This window comes from Mobula birostris, chromosome 7 (assembly GCF_030028105.1).
Source record: "Mobula birostris isolate sMobBir1 chromosome 7, sMobBir1.hap1, whole genome shotgun sequence".
NCBI classification, from domain to species: Eukaryota; Metazoa; Chordata; class Chondrichthyes; order Myliobatiformes; family Myliobatidae; genus Mobula; species Mobula birostris.
The window spans coordinates 104,200,511-104,227,690 of NC_092376.1; the positions used below are offsets into that span (position 1 = coordinate 104,200,511).

The 27,180-nt window shown below is 41.4% G+C and overlaps 1 protein-coding gene across 7 annotated transcripts; it reads right to left on the reverse strand.

Moving 5' to 3' along the window:
* On the reverse strand, positions 1-27,180 carry thg1l (tRNA-histidine guanylyltransferase 1-like). Of its 7 annotated transcripts, XM_072263551.1 has the most exons (8): positions 27,059-27,180; positions 18,707-18,734; positions 17,214-17,457; positions 14,266-14,442; positions 12,048-12,217; positions 5,939-6,027; positions 4,253-4,360; positions 1-558 (listed from the first exon to the last, which is right to left on the reverse strand). In XM_072263551.1, exons 2-8 carry the CDS (start codon positions 18,732-18,734, stop codon positions 397-399), a joined length of 978 nt encoding a protein of 325 aa, XP_072119652.1. In that variant the 5' UTR covers positions 27,059-27,180; the 3' UTR covers positions 1-396. The 7 variants fall into 7 exon arrangements, with proteins under 7 accessions (XP_072119652.1, XP_072119654.1, XP_072119655.1 ...); XM_072263553.1 differs by lacking the exon at positions 18,707-18,734; XM_072263554.1 differs by lacking the exons at positions 18,707-18,734; positions 27,059-27,180 and adding an exon at positions 26,865-26,951.

Sequence of the window (27,180 nt, forward strand, 5' to 3'; positions counted from 1 at the left end):
TTTCATGATGCAAAAAAGGCTTATTTTAATGAAAATTGTCAAAACATCTCCAGTGAAATGGTAAAACATTAAGAGGATATCTATACATTCAACTGTAACTGGAATCAGGGCATCACCCCATATTTTGCAGTCTCTTCCAAAAATCCTCATCCTTAGCATTCATTTATTGGCCAAAGAGGAATTCCTATTTCTGCTTGCAAGCCATCCAGTGTACTTCACTGAAGTTCCACGTGTCAATAGTGGATGCAGGCTGTGTTAGCATGTACCCTCCTTTCCAAAAGTGTAGCAGATTAATACCAAAAAAAGACCACCTGCGCAAGATACCCACAACATCAGTTCTTGCAGATCTGCACTTGTGAATAAACTTCAAGAGTTATGGGAAGCAAAGCTTTCAGTCTAGCTGTCATCAGCAAGGATCTCTAAATGTTCTTTCCAAAATCCATCTCCAATGATATCTACATGTAACGGGAGAACTTTATTGCGATTCCTTTTAACCACGGCATTTCTCCCGTCAGGTGTATCAGGAGTTATGATGAGTTTATCAATAGCTTCTTCAACCTTAAGGGGGGGGGGCGGAAACGAAAGGAGAAAAACATCAAAATAAAATTAAGCTGGGGAAAAAATGCATTTTCTTTAGCAATGGTAAAACTTTTAGTTTTGCAAACATATAATGTCTGAATTTCATCCCAAATATGTAATACAATGTTTAATATGTAACGCAAGCAAAGAACATTTATATCCAACAAGACTGTCCTACTTATAGATCAATTTCACTTTACGAATTCACTGCAAGGACTGTCAATTTGCATCTTCCAACAACTGAAAGCAACTGGTAAGATAGTGGCGTATTTGATCGCACCAGCTTCTACAGGGTCAAACAGAAGTATTATTGTCCTTTTTAAAATACTTTATGATCACAGGACCCTGTTGTGTGAGTTGCTTGATGGTGGAGATACAGAAGGATCTAGACTTCATGCAAATTGTGCTGCGGCCTGCAACAGAGGCAGACGAGTCAGTGTGTGAAGGTGGTGGGCAGTCTAACAGCAAGTGGTCATCTTGGTCAATTTTCCCTGCTGGAAATTGTTAACGTGGAATGCTGCAAGTCCCATTTACTGATGTATTGGTGGGTGGCAGGGGAGCTGCATGGCCTCAGTCATATTGAGGACTGGGCCTCAAGCAGTGATGTCACCTCTTCACAGAATCCATGCTGGAGTCAGTGCTGCCCCCAGTGTTCGCTCGGCAGAAGACAAGCTGTATTGTGTTCGACTGCAGATTGCTACATTCATGGACTCAGGATTTTGGACTACATATTTTTTGCGTGACTGATACTTTGTACATGTTTGCTACAACATTCATGGACTCTGGGTTTTGGACTATTTATTTATTTGTGAGACTGATAATTTGTTTGTGCTTGCTAACACAATAGTGTTATAGTGGAAGAAATAGTGGATGCATTAGTGATAATTTTTCAAAACTCGTTAGATTCTGGACTAGTTCCTGAGGATTGGAGGGTGGCTAATGTAACCCCACTTTTTAAAAAAGGAGGGAGAGAGAAACCAGGGAATTATAGACCGGTTAGCTTAACATCATTGCGGGGAAACTGCTAGAGTCAGTTATCAAAGATGTGATAACAGCACATTTGGAAAGCAGTGAAATCATCGGACAAAGTCAGCATGGATTTGTGAAAGGAAAATCATGTCTGACGAATCTCATAGAATTTTTTGAGAATGTAACTAGTAGAGTGGATAGGGGAGAACCAGTGGATGTGGTATATTTGGATTTTCAAAAGGCTTTTGACAAGGTCCCACACAGGAGATTAGTGTGCAAACTTAAAGCACACGGTATTGGGGGTAAGGTATTGATGTGGATAGAGAATTGGTTAGCAGACAGGAAGCAAAGAGTGGGAATAAATGGGACCTTTTCAGAATGGCGGGCAGTGACTAGTGGGGTACCGCAAGGCTCAGTGCTGGGACCTCAGTTGTTTACAATATATATTAATGACTTGGATGAGGGAATTAAATGCAGCATCTCCAAGTTTGCGGATGACACGAAGCTGGGTGGCAGTGTTAGCTGTGAGGAGGATGCAAAGAGGATGCAGGGTGACTTGGATAGGTTGGGTGAGTGGGCAAATTCATGGCAGATGCAATCTGATGTGGATAAATGTGAAGTTATCCACTTTGGTGGCAAAAACAGGAAAACAGATTATTATCTGAATGGTGGCCGATTAGGAAAAGGGGAGGTGCAACGAGACCTGGGTGTCATTATACACCAGTCATTGAAAGTGGGCATGTAGGTACAGCAGGCAATGAAAAAGGCGAATGGTATGCTGGCATTCATAGCAAGAGGATTCGAGTACAGGAGCAGGGAGGTACTACTGCAGTTGTACAAGGCCTTGGTGAGACCACACCTGGAGTATTGTGTGCAGTTTTGGTCCCCTAATCTGAGGAAAGACATCCTTGCCATAGAGGGAGTACAAAGGAGGTTCACCAGATTGATTCCTGGGATGGCAGGACTTTCATATGATGATAGACTGGATGAACTAGGCTTATACTCGTTGGAATTTAGAAGATTGAGGGGGGATCTGATTGAAACGTATAAAATCCTAAAGGGATTGGACAGGCTAGATGCAGGAAGGTTGTTCCTGATGTTGGGGAAGTCAAGAACGAGGGGTCACAGTTTGAGGATAAAGGGGAAGCCTTTTAGGACTGAGATTAGGAAAAACTTCTTCACACAGAGAGTGGTGAATCTGTGGAATTCTCTGCCACAGGAAACCGTTGAGGCCAGTTCATTGGCTATATTTAAGAGGCAGTTAGATATGGCCCTGGTGGCTAAAGGGATCAGGGGGTATGGAGGGAAGGCTGGTACAGGGTTCTGAGTTGGATGATCAGCCGTGATCATACTGAATGGCGGTGCAGGCTCGAAGGGCCGAATGGCCTACTCCTGCACCTATTTTCTATGTTTCTGTGTTTCTATCTTACATGGGGGTGGGTGAGTCCTGGGCTGGACGTCCTGCTCACTTAAGAAAGGCGAAGCGCCTCCCATAGCCTGTCCTTTCCAGGTGTAGTGATTGCCTCAAGACCAGGCTGGAGGATATTCATATATGGCCTCTCCTACACTGCTGTGCTTGTAGTTATGCCTTGTGTCCAGCAGGCAGGTTGGGTTCATTAGCCTAGGCTGGCAGCATGCCTAGGAGGACAACTCTGATTCCAAACCCAGGTAGATGGACCTAGTTAGCATTGCCAGACAGACTGTCTAGAAGGAAATCTGATACTCAACCTACAGCCTTGGTAGACTATTTCTTACACTGATAACTTCAAGAGAAGACCTTCACAATCATTAGAATTCTTCAATTTTATAGTTTAATTAACTATCTTAGAAGCAAAATCACCATCTTAAAGTATGAAATGCTGCAGCCCATTTCCATACAGCAAATCCTCACCTATATTGTAAAAGTTAGAGCTAACGCAAGGGGAAAAAAACAACGCATTGGTGTTTATGATATGCCTTCTGTCCTTAAGGTAATTCAAAATTTTTCCTTTCCAGTTTTGGCACTATATACATACAAATATTACAAGCAATTTGTATACAATATCATACTGATTCTGGAACATTAACATGGGAAAATGTAGTTTTATTTAAAAAATGGGACTATAAATGAGAATCTAGAAATTGAGGTGGGGGAGTGGGGGTGGATGGGCAATGTGGTAACATAGCCAAGGATAAGGAGTGGCCCAACTTGAGGACGAATTTCTTTTTGATTCAAGGTCTGCAAGTCTCTATAATTCACAGCCTAGAGTTGTCGCTTCTGAAATGAGAAACACAAGGTTTGGGGGAAAGTAAAGGTAAACAAAGATCAGATTATCCATGCTCTTATCCAATGGTGCAATATGCTCCCTGTCAATATGACTTTTTTTTTAAAGAAACAAATTGTACAGAGCATGCCCATTCACCTTTTGCACATTTCCTCTGCTGGATTTATGGAGCTCCAGTACATAATCCAATGCAAGAAGTCAGAACAGTTGGTAGTGAACTTTAAAGGATGTAGCATGATATCTACAGTAGCACAAGTAGATTTTTTTTGTTAGGAGCGTAATGGGAAGCTTCAAGTATTCTAAACCCAGATCCTTACAAGTGATTAACAAAGAAATAAATTTCACTAATTACTTTGATCTCACAAATATGACAAACAGCCAACAGCCAATGTTGGAATGGCAGTATGGCTGATATTGCAAGTTTATACCACAGTCCTCACCTTTTGCCATATCAGTACAGTTCCTTTCCTAAACATTTCAGGCTCCGTATTATAATTAATATTGAACTCTGAAAACAAAATCTCATTTTTGTCTCCTGCAACAGTGCCCTGTATATAGAAAAAAAATAGTTCATATTACATTTTAAAAAAAACAGCTTTATACATATCAATTACTTTTGGTTACAGCCCTTTTGCAGAATAGAATCCTACAAATGAAAGCAAGCTGCTTTTGATCATGATAAATAAAGAGCAAGGTGCTGTCAAAGATGGAAGGGCAACAAAAAAAACTGCTGAAGGAACTCAGTAGATCAGGTAGGATCTAAGGGAAATGGACAGTTGATGTTTCTGAACCATCTCTGTGTTTCCTTTCTCCCTCCAGATTCCAACATTTGCAGTCTTTTGCAACACCAAGGGAACATCATATTTTGCTCTGAAAACAGGATTGTATAAAGTAAAACACTGCAAATGTTAATAATGGAAAATTAAAAAGAAAATATCCCATCTACACAGCAGGCCAGGCAGCAATTATGGAGGAAGAGGAAACTTAACAATTCAGGCCCTTCATCACAACTGAAAATATATTTATAATATTTTACATGCACAGGAAGTAGAAGGATAAGACTATTTAAAAATTTTGGTTCAAGAATAAAGGGAAGAATTACGAGACAAGTTTACAAAAGGCTGATAAAGGGAAAGCACAAGGTTGATTAATTAACAGGTTCATTATCTGAAATTATGCTCAGTGCCGCATTCCTAATGAAAAGATGGGCCACTATTGCGCAAGCTAACAATGACTCTACACAATTCCCATGAAACCAAGGACCGAGGGGTTAGAGTACAAGTGGAACAAAGACTTAAGTTGACAGATGATCCAAAGCTCCATGTCACAAGATATTGCTCCACAAAGCAAATGCCAGTGAGAGTCACTCTAATGGTGTGGAAACACCATAGCATGATGGATTGGGTCTTCATTGGCAAGATTGTTTGGATAGAAAAGGGTGAGGAATCTGCCTGCTAAGACTGGACTGATTATGATCTGGTGGAGGCTTAGCAACAGTTCAAAGGGGAGGGACAGATTCAAATAATTTACCTGAATTAAGCTAAGTGTATTTATCATTCTAGAGAAATTAGTTCTGAAAAGGATTTGATAATGCAATTTTTAAAGTATTTAAAATATTTGTTAATGTCAGAAATTCTCAAATACTTAAACTATTTAATTCCAGTCCAACAGGCCCTGTGTCTGTGCTGGTGGTATACTGGTATCGGCAACTGGACTTCGGCACAAGAGGTCCTGGGTTCGAATCCAGCTGGCTCCTTGCACGCTTAACATCTGTGCTAGGTTGAGCATCGAGCTAACAACTCAGCCTTGTAAAATAGACAAACGCTAAAGAAATGGCAAGGTTGCCACTTGATGTGCCAAATAAGGTGCAGGGAGGAACTTTGAACCAACAGGTCCATGGCTTAAATGGCTATCAAAGTATCGGAGTTGCAATCAGAAGCTCAGAACCAATCAAGTAAGACCATTTAATCCTGGAGCTAACAAGAATAGAAAGAACATTGCCAAATAAGCATACTTACAGGAAATTATCAAGCCCAGAATTTGAAATGTATACATAAATACATGTTTAACTTAAATAAAACACAAATGAACCCCAGCCAAATCACAACACGAGTTAGAATTCATACCTTCAGCCTCTCTTCAGCTTTACTATTAGACAAACTACCTTGGTGCACAAGGGCCCAGAACGTTGTGTTATAAAGATTATTGATGTGACCTATTAATGAAAGTGAGAATTAACTGAATTCTTTGTAAAAACAGAAATTATACAGCTTTGCAAAGAACACACAGCAAAAAGTTCAATAAAGCAACCTACAAGCACTCCACCGAATGGTGTTATGGGACCAAAATCCTACCAACTGGAAGCAAATTTAACACTTAGTTGAATTTTACACTTAAGTTCACTTCAGCATCAAATTTATTATATGTCCTACATGATGTGAAATTTGTTGTTTTGCAGCATCAATATGATGCAGACATAAAATTGCTATGAATAAACAGTGCAAAAAAAATGAGGTAGTGTTCGATGACCGTTCTAAAACCTGATGGCAGAGGAGAAAAAGCCATTTCTGAATAGTTAAGTGTGGGTCTTCTTCACTGATGGTGGTAATGAGAATGCTGAAGGTGCTTAATAATAGATGCCACCTTCCGAGGCATCCCCTCTTGAAGATGTCCTTGGTGGTGGGGCGTGCTGTGCCTGTGATGGAGATGACTGAAGCTTCTTGCAATTCTGTGCATTGGAGCCTCCATACCAGGGTGTAATGTAACCAGAATGCTTTCCACCATATACCCTGAGAAATTCGCCAGTCCTTGGTGGCTGACTGGTGGGAGGCAGCGACTGGGAATAAAAGGATCCTTTTCTGGTTGGCTGCCTATGACTAGTGGTGTTCCGCAGGGGTTGGTGTTGGGACTGCTACTTTTTATGCTGTATATCAATGATTTAGATGATGGAATAGATGGCTTTGTTGACAAGTTTGCAGATGATACGAAGTTTGGTGGAGGGGCAGTCAGTGTTGAGGAAACAGGTAGGCTGCAGAAGGCCTTACACACATTAAGAAAACGGTTAAGAAAGTGGCAAATAAAATACAATGTTGGAAAATGCATGGTCATGCACTTTGGTAGTAGAAATAAATGTGCAGTCTGTTTTCTAAATGGGGAGAAAATATAAAGATCTGAGATGCAAACGGACTTGGGAGCCCCTGTGCAGAACACCGAAAACATGCAGGTAGAGTCAGTGCTGAGGAAACAAATGCAATTACTTGCATTCATTTCAAAAGGTCTAGAATACAAGAGCAGGGATATGATGCTGAGGCTTTATAAGGCACTGGTGAGGGCTCACCTTTGAGCATTGTGAACAGTTTTGGGCTCCTCACCTAAAAAGAGATGTGCTGGCATTGGAGAGGGTCTAGGGGAGGTTCACAAAGATGATTCCGGGAATGAAAGGGTTGTCATACGAGGAATGTTTGATGGCTCTGAGTTTGTATTCACTGGAATTTAGAAGGATGAGGGGGTATCTCATTGAAACCTTTCAAATGTTGAAAGGCCTAGACAGTAGATGTGGAAGGGATGTTTCCCATGGTGGGAAAGTCTAGAACAAGAGAGCACAGCCTCAGGATTGAGGAGTGTCCATTTAAAACAGATACAGAGAAATTTCTTTAGCCAGAGGGTGGTGAATTTGTGGTATTTATTACCACTGGCATCTGTGGAGGCCAGGTTGTTGGATGTACTGGGTGCTTGATAGGTTCTTGATTGGACACAGCATCAAAGGTTACAGGGAGTGGGGCTGAGGAGGCGAAAAAAGGATCAGACACGATTGAATGGTGCAGCAGACTTGATGATCAAATGGCCTAATTCTGCACCTCTGTCTTATGGGCATATAAAAATCTCCTCAAACTCCGAACAAAGTAAAGCTACTGGCATGCCTTCATGATTGCATCCATGTGTTGAGACCAGGACAGAGCCTCTGATGCTGACATCCAGGAACTTAAAGCTGTTCATGCTTTCCATATTAAATAGCCAATGGGGACTGGAGCATGTTCTCTTGCCTTCCCCTTCCTGAATTCCACAATCAATTCCTTGGTCTTGCTGAAACTGACACACAAACTTAAAAACAAAAACGGTCTCCTAATTTGTACTGCCATGTCTTGTCTGTTGGGCCTGCAATTACTTTATACTTATACGTGACCTGTACAAAAAGGACGGGTTGCACTTGAATCCTAGGGGGACCAATATCCTGGCAGGGAGATTAGCAGGGGCTACTGAGGTGACTTTAAACTAGAATGGTTGGGGGGTGGGAATCAAACTAAAGAGGCTAGGCGTGAGGAGGTTAATTCACTACAGGGGAATGGGAACCAGTGCAGAGAGGCAGAGGGGTGTAAAGTGAGGGTAGAAACAAAAAGTACTATGGAGAAAAGTAAAAGTGGCAGGCCGACAAATCCAGGGCAAGCATTAAAAAGGGCCACTTTTCAGCATAATTGCATAAGGGCTAAGAGAGTTGTAAAAGAGCACCTGAAGGCTTTGTGTGTCAATGCAAGGAGCATTCGTAATAAGGTGGATGAATTGAAAGTGCAGATTGCTATTAATGATTATGATATAGTTGGGATCACAGAGACATGGCTCCAGGGTGACCAGGGATGGGAGCTCAACGTTCAGGGATATTCAATATTCAGGAGGGATAGACATGAAGGAAGGGGAGGTGGGGTGGCGTTGCTAGTCAAAGAAGAGATTAACACAATAGAAAGGAAGGACATAAGCCGGGAAGATGTGGAATCGATATGGGTAGAGCTGCGTAACACTAAGGGGCAGAAGACGCTGGTGGGAGTTGTGTACAGGCCACCTAACAGTCGGAGATGGTATTAAACAGGAAATTAGAAATGTGTGCAATAAAGGAACAGCAGTTATAATGGGTGACTTCAATCTACATGTAGATTGGGTGAACCAAATTGGTAAAGGTGCTGAGGAAGAGGATTTCTTGGAATGTATGCGGGATGGTTTTTTGAACCAACATGTCGAGGAACCGACTAGAGAACAGGCTATTCTGGACTGGGTTTTGAGCAATGAGGAAGGGTTAATTAGCAATCTTGTCGTGAGAGGCCCCTTGGGTAAGAGTGACCATAATATGGTGGAATTCTTCATTAAGATGGAGATTGACATAGTTAATTCAGAAACAAAGGTTCTGAACTTAAAGAGGGGTAACTTTGAAGGTATGAGACGTGAATTAGCTAAGATAGACTGGCAAATGACACTTAAAGGATTGACGGTGGATATGCAATGGCAAGCATTTAAAGGTTGCATGGATGAACTGCAACAAATGTTCATCCCAGTTTGGCAAAAGAATAAATCAAGGAAGGTAGTGCACCCGTGGCTGACAAGAGAAATTAGGGATAGTATCAATTCCAAAGAAGAAGCATATAAATTAGCCAGAGAAAGTGGCTCACCAGAGGACTGGGAGAAATTCGGAGTTCAGCAGAGGAGGACAAAGGGCTTAATTAGGAAGGGGAAAAAAGATTATGAGAGAAAACTGGCAGGCAACATAAAAACGGACTGTAAAAGCTTTTATAGATATGTAAAAAGGAAAAGACTGGTAAAAGCAAATGTAGGTCCCCTACAGACAGAAACAGGTGAATTGATTATGGGGAGCAAGGACATGGCAGACCAATTGAATAATTACTTTGGTTCTGTCTTCACTAAGGAGGACATAAATAATCTTCCAGAAATAGTAGGGGAAAGAGGGTCCAGTGAGATGGAGGAACTGAGCGAAATACATGTTAGTAGGGAAGTGGTGTTAGGTAAATTGAAGGGATTGAAGGCAGATAAATCCCCAGGGCCAGATGGTCTGCATCCCAGGGTGCTTAAGGAAGTAGCCCAAGAAATAGTGGATGCATTAGTGATAATTTTTCAAAACTCGTTAGATTCTGGACTAGTTCCTGAGGATTGGAGGGTGGCTAATGTAACTCCACTTTTTAAAAAAGGAGGGAGAGAGAAACCAGGGAATTATAGACCAGTTAGCCTAACGTCGGTGGTGGGGAAACTGCTGGAGTCAGTTATCAAGGATGTGATAACAGCACATTTGGGAAGCGGTGAAATGATCGGACAAAGTCAGCATGGATTTGTGAAAGGAAAATCATGTCTGACGAATCTCATAGAATTTTTTGAGGATGTAACTAGTAGAGTGGATAGGGGAGAACCAGTGGATGTGGTATATTTGGATTTTCAGAAGGCTTTTGACAAGGTCCCACACAGGAGATTAGTGTGCAAACTTAAAGCACACGGTATTGGGGGTAAGGTATTGGTGTGGGTGGAGAGTTGGTCAGCAGACAGGAAGCAAAGAGTGGGAATAAACGGGACCTTTTCAGAATGGCAGGCCGTGACTAGTGGGGTACCGCAAGGCTCAGTGCTGGGACCCCAGTTGTTTACAATATATATTAATGACTTGGATGAGGGAATTAAATGCAGCATCTCCAAGTCTGCGGATGACACGAAGCTGGGTGGCAGTGTTAGCTGTGAGGAGGATGCTAAGAGGATGCAGGGTGACTTGGATAGGTTGGGTGAGTGGGCAAATTCATGGCAGATGCAATTTAATGTGGATAAATGTGAAGTTATCCACTTTGGTGGCAAAAATAGGAAAACAGATTACTATCTGAATGGTGGCCGATTAGGAAAAGGGGAGGTGCAACGAGACCTGGGTGTCATTATACACCAGTCATTGAAAGTGGGCACGCAGGTACAGCAGGCGGTGAAAAAGGCGAATGGTATGCTGGCATTTATAGCGAGAGGATTTGAGTACAGGAGCAGGGAGGTACTACTGCAGTTGTACAAGGCCTTGGTGAGACCACACCTGGAGTATTGTGTGCAGTTTTGGTCCCCTAATCTGAGGAAAGACATCCTTGCCATAGAGGGAGTACAGAGAAGGTTCACCAGATTGATTCCTGGGATGGCAGGACTTTCATATGAAGAAAGACTGGATGAACTGGGCTTGTACTCGTTGGAATTTAGAAGATTGAGGGGGGATCTGATTGAAACGTATAAGATCCTAAAGGGATTGGACAGGCTAGATGCAGGAAGATTGTTCCCGATGTTGGGGAGGTCCAGAACGAGGGGTCACAGTTTGAGGATAGAGGGGAAGCCTTTTAGGACCGAGATTAGGAAAAACTTCTTCACACAGAGAGTGGTGAATCTGTGGAATTCTCTGCCACAGGAGACAGTTGAGGCCAGTTCATTGGCTATATTTAAGAGGGAGTTAGATATGGCCCTTGTGGCTACGGGGGTTAGGGGGTATGGAGGGAAGGCTGGGGCGGGGTTCTGAATTGGATGATCAGCCATGATCATAATAAATGGCGGTGCAGGCTCGAAGGGCCGAATGACCTACTCCTGCACCTATTTTCTATGTTTCTATGTTTCTATACTTCATTGTCGCCAAACAATTGGTACCAGTACGTACAATCATCACAGCGATATTTTATTCTGCGTTTCACACTCCCTGGATTACAAATATTAAGTATTAAAAACAGTTAAAATTAGTAAATATTAAAAATTTAAATTATAAATCATTAATAGAAAATAGAAAAATGGGAAGTAAGGTAGTGCAAAAAAAACTGAGAGGCAGGTCCGGATATTTGGCGGGTACGGCCTAGATCCGGGTCAGGATCCGTTCAGCAGTCTTATCACAGTTGGAAAGAAGCTGTTCCCAAATCTGGCCGTACGTAATTAGGGTACTAAACCGGCCAACTCCAAAAGCTACACAGCATTATTGTAAAGGCAAGTTGTCTCAGACATGCTGTATTCATCACACATACACAGCTGTATGCATAAGTGATACACATCAACATCCCCACTCACCATAATAAAATAGAACTACTATGCCAGTTAATTCATTCACAAACACTATTCATGGCTCACATGAACAATGGCAACGTAGAGGGTTTGTCTCAATGCTGTGCTATATATTTACAAAGCAACACACATACAAAATGATGGCAGAGCCCAGAAGGCCAGGCAGCATCCATGGAAAAGAGTAAACCGTCAACGTTTTGGACTGAGATCCTTCATCAGAACTGGAAAGAAAGAGGAGGAAAGGATAGGAAGAGGATATATTTGCAAGGTTCCTTAAGACACTGGGGAGTGACAGTATTTTAGAATGGTCCAAAAATATATTTAGCCTTAAACCATTGAACCAGAGATTGAGAAGCATTAAAAAATATATATTAAACTACAAATAGAAAGCAGTCTGTTTCTTACAGTCAGCCTGTCTCCAACTCAGGTAGTCTCGGAGATTCTGGTCGCTGGGATACAGAACAACTCTCCCATCAAACCCAGGTGGAAATAAGAGAGGTTGATCTTTAAAGAAATCTTTCCAGTAGAAAACAAAGCTGGAAGAAAACTGGGAGACTACGTGGCTTATGAATTTGCTGTTGGAAGAGAGTAGAGATAAATTAAACAAACATAAATAACATTTATTCATTGTACTACCGTTTTTAGATAACATCAGATTCTTTAAAATGAATAGGTAGACTTGCATTTCAGTAACCTAATATACAGCCTTAGTAATCCAATGTGGTTAGCATGTGGAACTTGCCACACATTGATGAATCAGAGGTACTTAGAGAAGTAAATGAGAGACAAAGGTACAGAAGGAAATGAAGCTCCTGGGAGGAGGATTTGTGGACTATAAGCACCACCTTGAATCATTAAGCCAATCAGTCCATGATTCAGGTACAACGCAAACTGAATCAAACATATCCCAAGTTAGATGCCTGGCTTATGCAAAGTTAACTACACCCTGTTTTTGTGGGTTCAGTTTCTCTCAAAGTTGAAAGAAAAACCAATTGCTAGGAAGCACAGCAATTTGTGCTAGGAAACAGGATGCCTAATTATTAAGGGTGGTTTAACGGTTTGGTTCAATGGTTCAGAATCACTTGAATGAGGATCAGGGTGACATTGTAATTAGTAAAAATTTAATTCATTTAATCCTGCATCATAAAGTGCATGTCCTATCACAACCCAATTCACATAGCACTGTCCATCAAGCATTCTAAGAGAACTTCAGAGAGGTAATTTTAGTATAAAGGAAACAACCCACCAATCTATTAATTTTATCTCAACTGTCAAATTATTTGGTGGCAACAGAGGAACTGGGAGGATGAAATTATAAGAACAAATTAGCTTCATATCCCTAAACAGATAAAGGGATGAGAGACGTTTTTAAAAAGGATGATTAAATGATTTCAGTTTCTCTTGTTCCACTCTATAATCTTCCTGGTCAGGGAAGATGAAAACAGGTAAAATTTAAAGATAGCTGTTCATGGATGCATTTGCACATAGATAACAGTTCAAATATACTGAACTCCATCCTTCAAAATACTGTTTAAGTTCAAGGTATATTGAAAATAAATTCATTATTAGTCATAGTCATACTTTATTGATCCCAGGGGAAATTGGTTTCTAAAATGAATACAGGTCTAAGGTAGGTCAATGAAATTAACAAGTGAACCAGTAATGGGAGGAGAAGATGGCGACGCACCTGCGTCTGCGCAGCCCTCCAGTGAAAAATGATATCGTATCTGTTAAATAGGGGCCGTGGACAATTCTGATTTGATGGAGAATGGACGTGAAAGCACAGGGGAACATCTGGAGAAATTTCTGAAACGCTTGTTCGCTGCTGTCGTTACTGTGTAGTCGGGAATCTTTCAGAGGGTAGGCCTCAAAATCCCCAGCCTTGTCTGCTTTTGGCGACTGAGAAGGAGGTCGAGTCGTTTGGACAGAGATGGCGCTCAGTACTCGGTGTTGGAGAGCTGATCAGAGCTCAAAGTTTTCGGATGACTCAGAGTCGGATTGTGGTCGGCATGGCAGGGAGAGTTTTCCTTCCTTCTCACGTCTGCGTGAGATGTGGGACATTTGAGAAACTTTGAACTTTACTGTGCTCATGGACTTCTTCATCAAGTTATGGTATTGTGCACTGTTGTAACTATATGTTATAATTATGTGGTTTTGTCAGTTTTTTCAGTCTTGGGTCTGTCCTGCGTCTTGTGATATCGCACCGGAGGAAATAATGTATCATTTCTTAATACATGCATTACTAAATGACAATAAAAGAGGACTACATGTCTTCATAATCTAAATAATTGAATGGCAAACAACTTCAAGAGGTTGGCTTATCCCACTTATAATTCCTGTTGTTCAACAGGAAAATCTTAAAAGTTGTGTCTTCTACTTACTAAGTTGCTAACTCGTAGAAACGTTTCCTCACTGATTTCATCAAAAACTTAATAATGAATACCATCAGATCCCTTTAATCTCTCTAGAAAAAGCTCTCATCTCTCAAGTTTCTCCTCCTATTTTTGGAACTTGGATTTGATAAAGATGCATTATTTTTCACTTTAACACTTGGGATCTGATTAACTTTTTTTGATGCTGTGAACAAAGCCAGGTTAGCTCCCAGCCTCTCTGCAAATTGCACCTTGCTCTTCTCTTGAACCAGTTACTTCTCTTTTTGAAGACAAAGCTATATTCATCACTTTGGCCGTATGCAATTACAATGTCATTCAGTTCTTCCATGACAGTCAATGCGCACTTGGTCATCAAATGAAGGGCTCGCTCGTCATTGGGCTTTTTAAAACCATGCCGATCTGCAAATCTGAAATCATAAAACAAATACAAGAACTGCTAAGGTACTGGGTTCTTGAAACAGCAATAACCCTGTTCACACACTAGAATGAATATACAATGTAAACACACTTGTTAAGGGTGCAAATTGTTTGGATCTATTCCAAGCACAAAAAGAGAAGCACTAATTTTGGGAACAAAATAATCTCCAAGATGGGTTACTAAAATAATGGCTCGAGGTTTGGAGCGCTGACCAAGTTGTCACAGGACAATTTACAATGACCAATAAACCTACCAACCGGTACATCTTGGGACTGTGGGAGGAAACTGAAGCACCTGGAGGAAACCCAAGCAGCAACGGAAAGAACATACAAACTTCTTTCAGGCAGTGGTGGGAAATGAACCCAGGTCACTGGTACTGTAAAGCACTGTGCTAATGACTATGCTACCATGCCACAGCAAATAAATGGGAATAGTAACGTAAAGAGAACAAGCTAGGTGACAGCAACACACATCAAAGTTGCTAGTGAATGCAGCAGGCCAGGCAGCATCTCTAGGAAGAGATGCAGTCGACGTTTCAGGCCGAGACCCTTCGTTAGGACTAACTGAAGGAAGAGTGGGTAAGGGATTTGAAAGTTGGAGGTGGAGGGGGAGATCCAAAATGATAGGAGAAGACAGGAGGGGGAGGGATGGAGCCAAGAGCTGGACAGGTGATAGGCAAAAGGGATACGAGAGGATCATGGGACAGGAGGTCCAGGAAGAAAGACCGGGGGGGGGGGGGGAAACCAGAGGATGGGCAAGGGGTATATTCAGAGGGACAGAGGGAGAAAAAGGAGAGTGAGAGAAAGAATGTGTGTATAAAAATAAGTAACAGAGGGGGTACGAGGGGGAGGTGGGGCATTAACGGAAGTTAGAGAAGTCGATGTTCATGCCATCAGGTTGGAGGCTACCCAGACGGAATATAAGGTGTTGTTCCTCCAACCTGAGCGTGGCTTCATCTTTACAGTAGAGGAGGCCATGGATAGACATGTCAGAATGGGAATGGGATGACATCTTATTTAGATGTTAGTATTATGCAATAAGAATTAATTGGTAATCTTATGCTAAAGTATTCTTTGGGGAAGAGTGATCCAAATGTGATAGAAACAACAGGCTCAAGGAAAGCTTCTATCCCATTGTTATCAGACTATTGAACAGTCCCCTTGACCCCTCAAACCTCAATCTACCTCACTGTGGCACCTTATTACTTACTTGCCGGCACTGTACTTTTTCTGTATCACTTTATTCTGCATCCTATTACTCTTTCAATTTGTACTACCTCAATGCACTGATGTGATTAAATGAACTGCATAAATAGCATGCAGACTAATGTTTTCCCACTGTATTTCAATGCCTGTGACAATTATAAACCAGTTTACCAATGTTGTCTGAGAGTGATGTGGTTATGTCCTGAGTCTTAAAATTAGACAAAGCCAATCAGATTGACTGGACTAGACTGCGAAATTTGATTTAAATAAATAAGTAAGCGACTGCATACATTGAGAATAGTTCAAGCATTTTTAACAAACAAGAGCTCCACCAGAAATGTCTAGGAATTATTAGAGAAGTATTGCTTCAGCTTAAAAGAAAATTATATATCCCAAAGAGTCATAAGCCTGTATGTCAGGATAATTTTCTTTCATTTGCAGATGACTAAGAAACCAATAAAGGAGAAAATAGAAGTTGGCATGAAAAATTAAACAAAATGCACGTTGGTATAACAGAAAAAGAACAGAAGTTTATTGTTTACAGGCAGAAATAGGGGGGAAATTATTATGGGAAACACAAATGACAAAAGTTAAATTTTACACCTGCTGTTCAGAAGACAGGAGAAGCAAAATAAATCATAGACAACCAAAAGGGTCTAATGAAAGTGAGGAATTGAAAAATGAAGTAAAATCCATAAATTAATATTAAAAAAGGTAAATTGATAGGAGTTAATGCCAGCAAATTGAACTTGTGTTAAACACATCATGAACTTGGGTTAGTCAATGAAATGTACTGTGCAGTATATGCAGTGCTATGTTATATAAAGACTATAGAGGCTCTGTGGAGTGTGCAGAGGTGATGGCAATAGGTAGCCAGAAGGAATGAACAGGTTGAGCTATTCATCTTGAGAAAAAGCTGAAGAGCGACTAACTGAAGGTCTTTAAAATTATGAAATGTTTATATAGAGTGGAGACAGAGAGATTATTTGAACTTGTGGAGAAGAATTTCATCAATATAGAAATTCAGGAGAAACTTTAGCCAAAGAGTATTGGGAATAAATAACTTGAAACATGGTGTGGTTGAAGGAAATAGTATAAATCCATTTAAGAAAAAGCTGAACAATTGTAAGAGGTAGAAGGGGAGATGGGGTTACACTGAGAAATTTAGGTAAGAAAAATTGTATAGAGATGAACACACTAACATGGACAGAATGATCCATTTCTGTGCAATAGATCCTATGACTTGATGCCCTACATTTTAATGGTTTAATAGAGGTATCCAGAGACAAATTTTCCACACTTCCCTGTACTCCACAATAATTCCTGTGGTTTAGAACCTAGTAAAGAGGCTGGCATGGAATAGTGGGACAGTCCCAAAGGCTAAATAACCAAGAGTCAATGCCAGCAAGCATGGTATTGATGGCTGACAGGACTTGATGCAACAACAGTTGACTGAAGCAGTTGAATTCGTGGATTGCACAAATCCTAAATGCAGTTGAGGATTTTAACAACTGATTAGCAACATCTATTGTATAAATATTTGCTGTCTACTCACTTGTGAAAATTTCGGCCATCTAGTCGAACTACAACCCAGCAGTTTTGTAGACAGGTATCATCTGCTTCAAAGTTACGAACATATTCAAATTTACTTTTAGCCATAGTTCTGCATGTACTTGGAGGAATAACCTTAAGGAAAAAATGTTTAACTCCGCTGGTTCTCCTACAACACCTGGAAAGACCAACTTGAACAGCAGCTCTTGAAAGTCGACCCAAGGATGAACTATACAGCATTAGGCACCCTGAATAACAAAGTTGATTGTCAGTCTCTGAGATACAAAGTTTCAAATTTCATTTTGTTCAGTTCAACACCAAGCAATTTGTATAAGATGCTTTCCACAACAATAAACACACCTTACGTTTCATCTAAAATAACAGCATGCATGTCTGAGTCTATAATTGTACGTGCATCAAGTTCTACATTCCAATTTAGTTATTTTGACAAGCTGACAGTTTCTCCAAATTGGGGTGGGGGAGGGGTGGAGTGGAATATAGACTATGCATCCTATTTGGAATACCAAACCCTTTCCTTTACACATGGAGGTGAGAGATGCTAATTTCTTAAACACACACTTTTGCTTAATGTCATTGTACAGGAAAACAAAGTGATCTACATATAAAGAGAACATCCACCAACAAGGTAAATTGGAACAGTAATTTCTTCAGGGACAACAGATGAGATGTAATCATGGATCCTGTTAAATGTGCTTCCACCCATGAAAAAAACAGACTGACAAACCCTTACTTCAAAGGAAGCTGATGACTTATTTACTGGCCAATCATCATTTGTGGAATAAATTGATTACAAGATGTAATTTGCTTTACACCAAACACAAAGATGGGAAACCATGCCACAAGTGAAAATGAAAAACAATCACTGAAAGATTCTTTGCCACAAATCAAGCAATAAAAACAAAAAAAAACACTACAGGTTATGGAAATACACAATAAAAGAAAATGCTGGAAACACTCAACAAGACTTGAATGCTATTATCTCTTACTAAGTGACAGTAGTGACGACAAGACTTCACTCCAGATGAACTCAACACCTGTCAAAACATGGACACACTCCCACAGCCCCCAATAACTCTGTGATTTTAGTCTCTGAAGCCCACGTCGGAGCATTGTTCGGGAGGGCGAACCCATGGAAAGCATCCACCCCAGATGAGGTACCTGGCTGAGTACTAAAGACTGTGCTGTCAACTGGCTGGAGAGTTCACCCATATCTTTAACCTATTGCTTTGGCAGTCTGATTCAAGCAGGCTTCAATTATACTGGTGCCTATAAACATGGTAACCTGCCTTAATGACTATTGTCCAGAAGCACTTACATCCACAGTTTGTTGCCTTTTGCTCATTAGCTGTTTGTCCATCGTGTTGGCTACAGATTTTCACTGATTCTATCAGGTTTTTTGGATTTACTGTGCATGCCCACAAGAATGTGAATCTCAGGGCTGTAAACGGTACATATGAACTTTGATAATAAATTTACCTTTAACTTGAACTTTGAAGTCTAACATCTGTGGAAAAAGGGTTAACATTTTAGATTGAAGTTTTTTTGTCACTAATACACCTACCATTGACACTTCCTGACTTACTCAGTGTTTTCTGCAATGTGGGTTTTATTTTCATGCTGAAACAAATAATTTTTGGTTCCTTTTGTGTGCAGCATTGGTTTAAGGTTTAGATCTGTTAACTACTTTTTGCACAGGCAATTAGTTTTGATCTCCAATGAATATAGATAGAATTTTTTCCTTATGGTGGGGTATGAAATCGAAAAGGGCAAAGTTTAAAGATAGAAATAAGCATTTTTAAAGGGAATTCAAGGTAGAAGTTTAGTGCTTGGTACCTGAAACTCATTGCTAGAGGTGGTGAAATCAGATCCTATCACTATGGAGATACAAAAAGAGCAACTGAAATAAGATTAACAAATAAGTTGGAACAGATGTGGTTATCAAAGGGCCTGAAGTTGTCCTATCCAACACAATGATGTGCCGATATGGCATTAGGAGTGGCTTAGTAGACAGCAAAGGAGTGGATGACTTTTTCACTTCAGCCTCATTTGTTATTCATTAAAATAAATCAACTGGGGTTTGACATTAGCCAGATGAATAAGTAGCTCAGTAGGAGGGAGGGGAAGGTGCAGAGGGGTCATAGCAGTTTTCCACTCATAGTATTATATAGTGCCCAGTGCCCATGAAAAGTATTCACCCCACCCCCTTTTGGAAGTTTTCAAGTTTTATAGTTTTACAACATTGAATCACAATGGATTTAATTTGGCTTTTTTAACACTGATCAACAGAAAAAGACTCTTTCCTGTCAAAGTGAAAACAGATCTCTACAAAGTGATCCAAATTAATTACAAATATAAAAAAATTGATTGCACAAGTGTTCACCCCCTTTAATATGGCATACACAATCATCACTGGTGCAGCCAGTTGATTTTAGAAGTCACATAATTAGTGAAATGGAGATCACCTGTGTCCAGTCAAGGTGTTTCAATTGACTGTAGTAAAGATACACCAGTAGTTGGAAGGTCCAACTGTTGGCTGGCTGGTTTTGGAAGCAATGGGTTGAGACGGTTGACTGGAAAATGGTGGAGAGAACATCAAGGAAAGAGCCAAGCTGCTGAAGGAAGTTTTTGGCGAGAGTGGAAGTGAAGAGATGGAGGTCAGCGGGAAAGAGGAACTGAATGGAAAGAGGAGGAAAAGAAAGCAGAGGTATGGGATATCAAACTCTGAGTCAGCGGATGATCAAAACAGGACAGCAAAACAATGGAAAGAAGATGAGATTAAAGCAATTATAAAACTAAGTGAAGACGGAGTGTCTTTTGGTGATTGGAACCCGATTCGTTTGACGAAGATGCTCAACAAAATTAGTGATTTGTCGGGATAGTGCTCAGCAAGGCAAAGTGATAAGATTACGTAAAATAGACGGCAAAGAAGTACAATGCTCAATACCCAACAATAGAAAGTGGACTAGAGGAGCTATTTCGGGGATACCAACAAAAGTTACTATGGATGAGGTTAAACAGAAAATAAAAGGAGCAAAAATTATTGAGGCCAAGCGTTTGAAAGTTACAAGAAACGGGAAAAACTGTGATAGTTTATCAGTAATGATTAACTTTGATGAAGAGAGATTGCCGACTAACATTTACTTAGGGTATATGTGTTACGCGGTTAGAATATATATTTCATCGCCTTTAAGATGCTATAAATGTCAGAAATTCGGGCACATTGCGGCGGTCTGCAGAGGAAAACAAAGATGTGGGAAATGCGCTGAATATGGAAAATGTGAAGCGGGAGCTAGGCTGAAATGCTGCAATTGTGGGGAGGAACACAGCGCAGCTTATCGAGGGTGCACTTATAGCAAGAAAGCAGCTGAGACAATATGTAAAAGTAACTCAAGGAATCAGTTATGCAGAGGCAGTGAAAGAATTTGATGAAAAAAAGGCTATCAAGCAAACAAATACAGGGAATAATAAACTGGAGAATTGTGAGAGCTGTAATATGAAAAATAAGGATACAGGTATCCCCCGCTTTTTGAACGTTCGCTTTATGAAACCTCACTGTTATGAAAGACCTACATTAGTACTCTGTTTTTGCTAACAGAAGGTGTTTTCACTGTTATGAAAAAAATCAGCGTGCAATAAAAAATCAGCGCGCTGTCCCCCGGATTCAGAACGGCATTGCTTTAACGCGTGCCTGTGAGCAGCCGTTTGCAAGATGAGTTCTGAGGTATTGGAAAAGCCCGAAAGACCTCGTAAGGGTGTTACACTTAGAGTAAAACTAGTCATAATTAAGCGTTTTGATCGTGGTGAATGAAGTAAGGACAAAATGAGTTTGGCTTGTGGAAGCTGACGAAGATGATGTTGAAGAGGTTTTGGCATCCCATGACCAAGAACTGATAGATGAAAAGCTGATGCAATTAGAAGAGGAAGGGATAACAATCAAAACCGAATGCAGTAGCGGAATGAACGTGAAGCAACTGCGTGAGATTTTCGCTGCAATGATAAAGTACGACTTTAATTTTGAAAGGGTATGTAGGTTTAGGGGATATTTGCAGGATGGTTTGAGTGCTTACAAGGAACTGTATGATAGAAAAATGCGTGAGGCTCAGCAGTCAAGCAAGCCTTCCACATCAGCCACAGCAGACGACAAACCTCGACCTTCGACATCGAGACAGGCAGAGATAGAAGAAGATGAGCTGCCTGCTCTAATGGAAACAGATGACGAGATGACATCTCAGTGTCCCACTACCCCAACCCCCGGGCCACGGACAGATACCGATTCACGGAGAATGCAGCAGTAGCCAGGAGGAACACAGCACATCTTTAAGAAAAAAGCCAAAATAAACATGCTAATTAATTAGGTGCCACTCGACACGTAAATGTTGGCCCAGATCAGAGACGACACAATCGGCAATTGGCACTGATCTGGGCCAACAATTGTGTGTCAAGCCGCACCTAATTAATTAGCATGTTTATTTTGGCTTTTTTCTTAAAGATGTGCTGTGTGCCTCCCGCTGGACCTCTGCGTGCTTCGTGGCAATGTATCGGTCGGTGGCCTAGAGGGTGGGGGTCACTGCACAACCCCAGCCTGCGATGACTCAGTCTAACACACCATCAGTGTGCTCTGCGCTGTCTTCCCAATTCCAGTAAGTGATACTACACTGTACATACATTATTTCTACTTTATTTAGGCTGTGTATTTTTACGTGCTATTTGGTATGATTTGGCAGCTTCATAGCTTAAAGGTTACTGGAGAGTGTTTCTGCCAACAGCACTTGCGTGAGATTTTCTGCCGAGAGCGCTTGCGTGAGATTTTCACTTCGGAAAACAGTGCCGGCAATGATTATGGAAAAGTATTTCTACTTTATATAGGCTGTGTATTTATCATATTATTCCTGCTTTTACTATATGTTACTGTTATTTTAGGTTTTGTGTTATTTGGCATGATTGGTAGGTAATTTTTGGGTCTGCGAACGCTCACAAAATTTTCCCATATAAATAAATGGTAATTGCTTCTTTATGACATTTTGGCTTACGAACCGTTTCATAGGAACGCTCTACCTTCGGATGGCGGGGGAAACCTGTACACTACTAATGAGTAGAAAGGATTTTGTGCTTTTTATGGTGGATGCAATTAATTGTTCAGTGCAAACAAGCAAAAGAACTGAGAAAATTAAAATTATCGTCAAGTCTGCAGAAACGTATTTTGGTATTAAAAGGTTTAGGTGGGAAGAAGTCAAAGAAACGCTGAATGGAGGATCCAACAGTTCACAGGCAGGGGAGATGGAATTTAATGGCAGTATATTTATCGCAAATGGTCAAGAATTTAAGACATATGTTTCAGAACTTAAGGAAAATCCTCAGACTTTACGGTTGAAGCCCAAGGTAAATGTGCAGAACTCCAACAACAAATAGAAGCACCCGACAAGAACAACAGTGAATTGGAAAAAGATTGGAAAATGGAGGAAATTATTACAAGGATACAAAAGGAAAAGGAATGTGTTGCAAAGTGAATTATCTACATTCAGATTATAAAATGAAAACATGGAAGCAAATGAGCAAGAACTCCGAGGTCTCAGTAAACAACTGCAGGCTATGATCCAAGAAAAGGAAAACCTGAAAAAGAAGATAGACTTGGGAAAACAGCAATTTTAAAAGTATAATGTGCGATAATTACTATTCTTTAACAAGATGATTTTAGTCTTACAAGTGATGTAGATGAAATCAATGTAATTGAGATAATGCAACTACATGAAAACGTGACAAAATTAAGGAAGAATAGCAGTTTGCGGCATTGTCTAATGAGCACATTAAAGCATTCACGAGGAATTGCAACTACAGAGTGATGCTAATAGAGAACTGCAGGCTGAACTAGATTGTCTACAGTAGATAACTACAGGACATATTTGGTTGGAACACAAGAAGTCGAGCAGTTGGCAGTAATGCACTGAAAACTGGTCGCCAACCGCCATAAAACAAGAAGAAGAATAAGGAGGTCCAACTGCTGGTGAGTCAGTATCCTGGCAAAAACTACACCATGAAGACAAAAGAACACACCAAGCAACTCTGTGAAAAGTCAGGAGATGGATGCAGGAAAACTTTGAAGTCACTGAATATCCCTTGGAGTACAGTTAAGTCAATCATCAAGGAACGGAAAGAATATGGCAACAGCTGTAAATCCACCTAGGACAGGTCATCCTCAAAAACTGAGTGACCATGCAAGAGGGAAATAGTGAGGGAGGGTACCAAGAGAGCTATAACAACTCTGGAGGAATTACAAGCTTCAGTGGCTGAGAGGAGAGAGACTGCGCATACAACAACTGTTGCTCAGGTAGTTCACCAGTTGCAGCTTTATGGGAGAGCCACTGTTGAAGAAAACTCACATGAAATCTTGGCGATTGTAGGGATGACTTGCAGTGGACTGAAAAGCCTGAGAATGTAGATATTAAGAAAGGGGATGTGCTGGAGCTTTTGGAAAGCATTGAGCTGGATAAGTCACCGGGACTGGATGGAATGTACCCCAGGCTACTGTGGGAGGCGAGGGAGGAGATTGCTGAGCCTCTGGCAATGACCTTTGCGTCATCAATGAGGACAGGAAAGGTTCTGGAGGATTGGAGGGTTGTGGATGTTGCTCCCTTATTCTAGAAAGGGAGTAGGGAAAGCCCAGGAAATTATAGGCCAGTGAGTCTTACTTCAGTGGTTGGTAAGTTGATGGAGAAGATCTTGAGAGGTAGGATTTATGAACATTTGGAGAAGCATAATATGATTAGGAATAGTCAGCATAGCTTTGTCAAAGGCAGGTTATGCCTTACAAGCCTGATTGAATTTTTTGAGGATGTGACTAAGCACATTGATGAAGGCAAAGCCGTAGATGTAGTGTATATGGATCTTAGCAAGGCATTTGATAAGGTACCCCATGCAAGGTTTATTGAGAAAGTAAGGTGGCATGGGATTCAAGGGAACATTGCTTTGTGGATCCAGAACTAGTTTGCCCACAGAAGGCAGAGTGGTTGCAGACCGGGTCATATTCTGCATGGAGGCCGGCGACCAGTGGTGTGCCTCAGAGATCTGTTCTGGGACCCCTACTCTTTGTGATTTTTATAAATGACCTGGATGAGGAAGTGGAGGGTTGGGTTTGTAAATTTGCTGATGACACAAAGGTTGGGAGTGTTGTGGATAGTGTGGAGGGCTGTCAGAGGTCACAACGAGTCATTGATAGGATGCAACACTGGGCTGAGAAGTGGCAGATGGAGTTCAACCCAGATAAATGTGAGGTAGCTCAATATGATGGCAGAATATAGCATTAATGGTAAGACTCTTGGCAGTGTTGAGGATCAGAGAGATCTTGGGGTCTGAGTCCATAGGACACTCAAAGCTGCTACACAGGTTGACTCTGTGGTTAAGAAGGCTAACATTGAGATGGCCTTTATCAATCGTGGGATTGAGCTTAAGAGCCGAGAGGTAATGTTGCAGCTATATAGGACCCTGGTCAGACCCCAGTTGGAGTACTGTGCTCAATTCTGGTCGCCTCACTATAAGAAGGACATGGAAACCATAGAAAAGGTGCAGAGGAGATTTAAAAGGATGTTGCCTGAATTGGGGAACGTGCCTTATGAGAATAGGTTGAGTGAATGCGGACTTTTCTCCTTGGAGCGACGGAGGATGAGAGGTGTATAAGATGATGAGAGACATTGATCGTGTGGATAGTCAGAGGCTTTTCCCCAGGCCTGAAATGGCTATCACAAGAGGGCATAGTTTTAAGGTGTTTGGAAGTAGGTACAGAGGAGATGTCAGGGGTAAGTTTTTTTAAAAAAACGCAGAGAGTGGTGGGTGTGTGGAATGGGCTGCCAGCGGCGGTGGTGGAGGCGGAAACGATTGGGTCTTTTGAGAGACTCCTGTATGGGTACATGGAGCTTAGAAAAATAGAGGGCTATGGGTAAAGCCTAGATAGTTCTAAGGCAGGGACATGTTCGGCACAGCTTTGTGGGCCAAAGGGCCTGTACTGTGCTGTAAGTTTTCTATGAAATCTCAGCTAGAGTTTGCCAGTAGGTATGTGGGAGACTCTGAAGTCAGCTGGAAGGTTCTAGGGTCTGTTGAAACCAAAATTGAGCTTTTTGGTCATCAGACTAAATGCCAAACACCACACATCAAAAATACACCATCCCCACCCTGAAGCATGGTGGTGGCTGTATCATACTGTGGGGATGCTTCAGTGCAGCAGGCTGTGGAAGGCTTGTGATGGTAGAAGGTAAAATGAATGCAGCAAAATACAGGGAAATCTTCATTCATTCTGGAAGAGGACTGTGGGAGGAGATTTGTTTTCCAGCAAGACTATGACCCCATGCATAAAGCCAAAGCTACCCAGGAATGGCTTAAAACAACAAAGTTAATGTCCTGGAGTTGCTAAGTCAGAGTCAATCCAATGAAGAGTTTATGGCTAGGCTTGGAAAAAGGCTGTTCACTCATGGTTTCCATGCAACTTAATGGAGCTTGAGCAGTTTCATAAAGACAATTTGGGAAAAATTGCAATGTCTAGATTTGCAAAGCTGATAGACACCTATCCACACAGACTCAAGGCTGTAATTGCACCAAAAGTAAACCTACTAAAGACAGACTTGAAGGGGGTGAATACTTTGAAATCAATTAATTTGTGTTTTATATCAGTAATTAATTTAGATCATTTTGTAGAGATCTGTTTCACTTTGACATGACCTTTTCTGTTGATCGGTCTCAAAAAAGATAAATTACAAAAAAGACACTGTGATTCAATGTTGTAAAACAATAAAACTTGAACTTTGGGGGGACAGAGGTGTGGAGAGCTCTTTATATACAGCACAGAAGCAGGCCCTTTGACCTGTTTCACCCATGCAAAAACTATCCATACAAAAGCCTGAAAGCACATACCACCAAATGCAAGGGCAGCTTCTATGCCACTGTTGCCAAACTCTTGAATGGACCTTTTGTACAATAAGATCTCTTGACATCACAATCTACCTTGTCATGTTCTTACACTTCATCTTTTACCTACATTGCACTTTTTTCGGTAACTTTTACACTTTATTCTGCACGAGAGACGAGTCAAGATGAGAATAGCAACACTACTGCAACAAAGACACTTATTCTTTTGACCCACTGTAAGAATGTAACAAATTGGCAAACAGAAACCAGAGCCCACCAGGTATTTATGACTGTAAACAAAACAAGGCGTCTTGAAACCATCTCCAGAGCGAGCACATGGAGGGTTTTATTTTGGATCGCCTCTGCCATTAGAGTTTAATGGTCAAAGCAGGCGACTGAAACTTGCAGCAGGAACTTAGTGGGCCGTACAACATCCGTTAGGTGGCGCAGGGAGTGAGTAACAGCTTTCAAAGTTTCGGGGCGAGACCCTGTATGGAGAGGGGAAGCGTGAAGGAAACCTATTACCAGCACGGATTTACCTGACCCCACCGGCGCTGTTATTAACGCCTCCTCTCCACAACTCGCACGTCCGCCCCTCTCCCTAACCCGGCTTGGCGCGTCCAAGCTGCCGCCTCCGGTAAGTCCCCAAGGCCAAAGTCCCGCTCACATTGCAGACCCTGCTGCAGTAGGTCGAGCCACCTCACGGACCTCCCGCTCCCGCCGCCGCCCCCGCGTCTCTCACCTCCTCCGGGACGGGACGGGACGCGACTAGCGCGGCGCCGCGATCGGGATCACGCACGGGCCTAACGCAGCGCGCTACCATTATGGGCGGAACCACGCTCATAGAGGGTATAATCATCCCACTAAAAATAAACAAATAAATTATAGAGACGCAAACGCCAATAAATCAACTAGTAAAATTGAATTAATGTATACTTATTTATTTTCCTTCCATATGTTATCCGAAACCGTGTCTTTTCGCTCTATTCCGTTAATAAACTTAATTTTCTCCCTCGAGCTGTAGCGAAACCCAATCACCAGGAGGCGATGCCCACCAC

Bases quoted from the DNA above. Each gene is read 5' to 3' on its own strand.
- thg1l (XM_072263551.1), bottom strand. From the start codon at position 18,734: ATGTTAGACTTCAAAGTTCAAGTTAAAG. The intron at 14,443-17,213 runs GTGAGTAGACAG...TTATGATTTCAG, and splicing joins GATGGCCGAAATTTTCACAA to ATTTGCAGATCGGCATGGTT. The intron at 4,361-5,938 runs GTATGAATTCTA...TTCTATATACAG, and splicing joins AAGCTGAAGAGAGGCTGAAG to GGCACTGTTGCAGGAGACAA.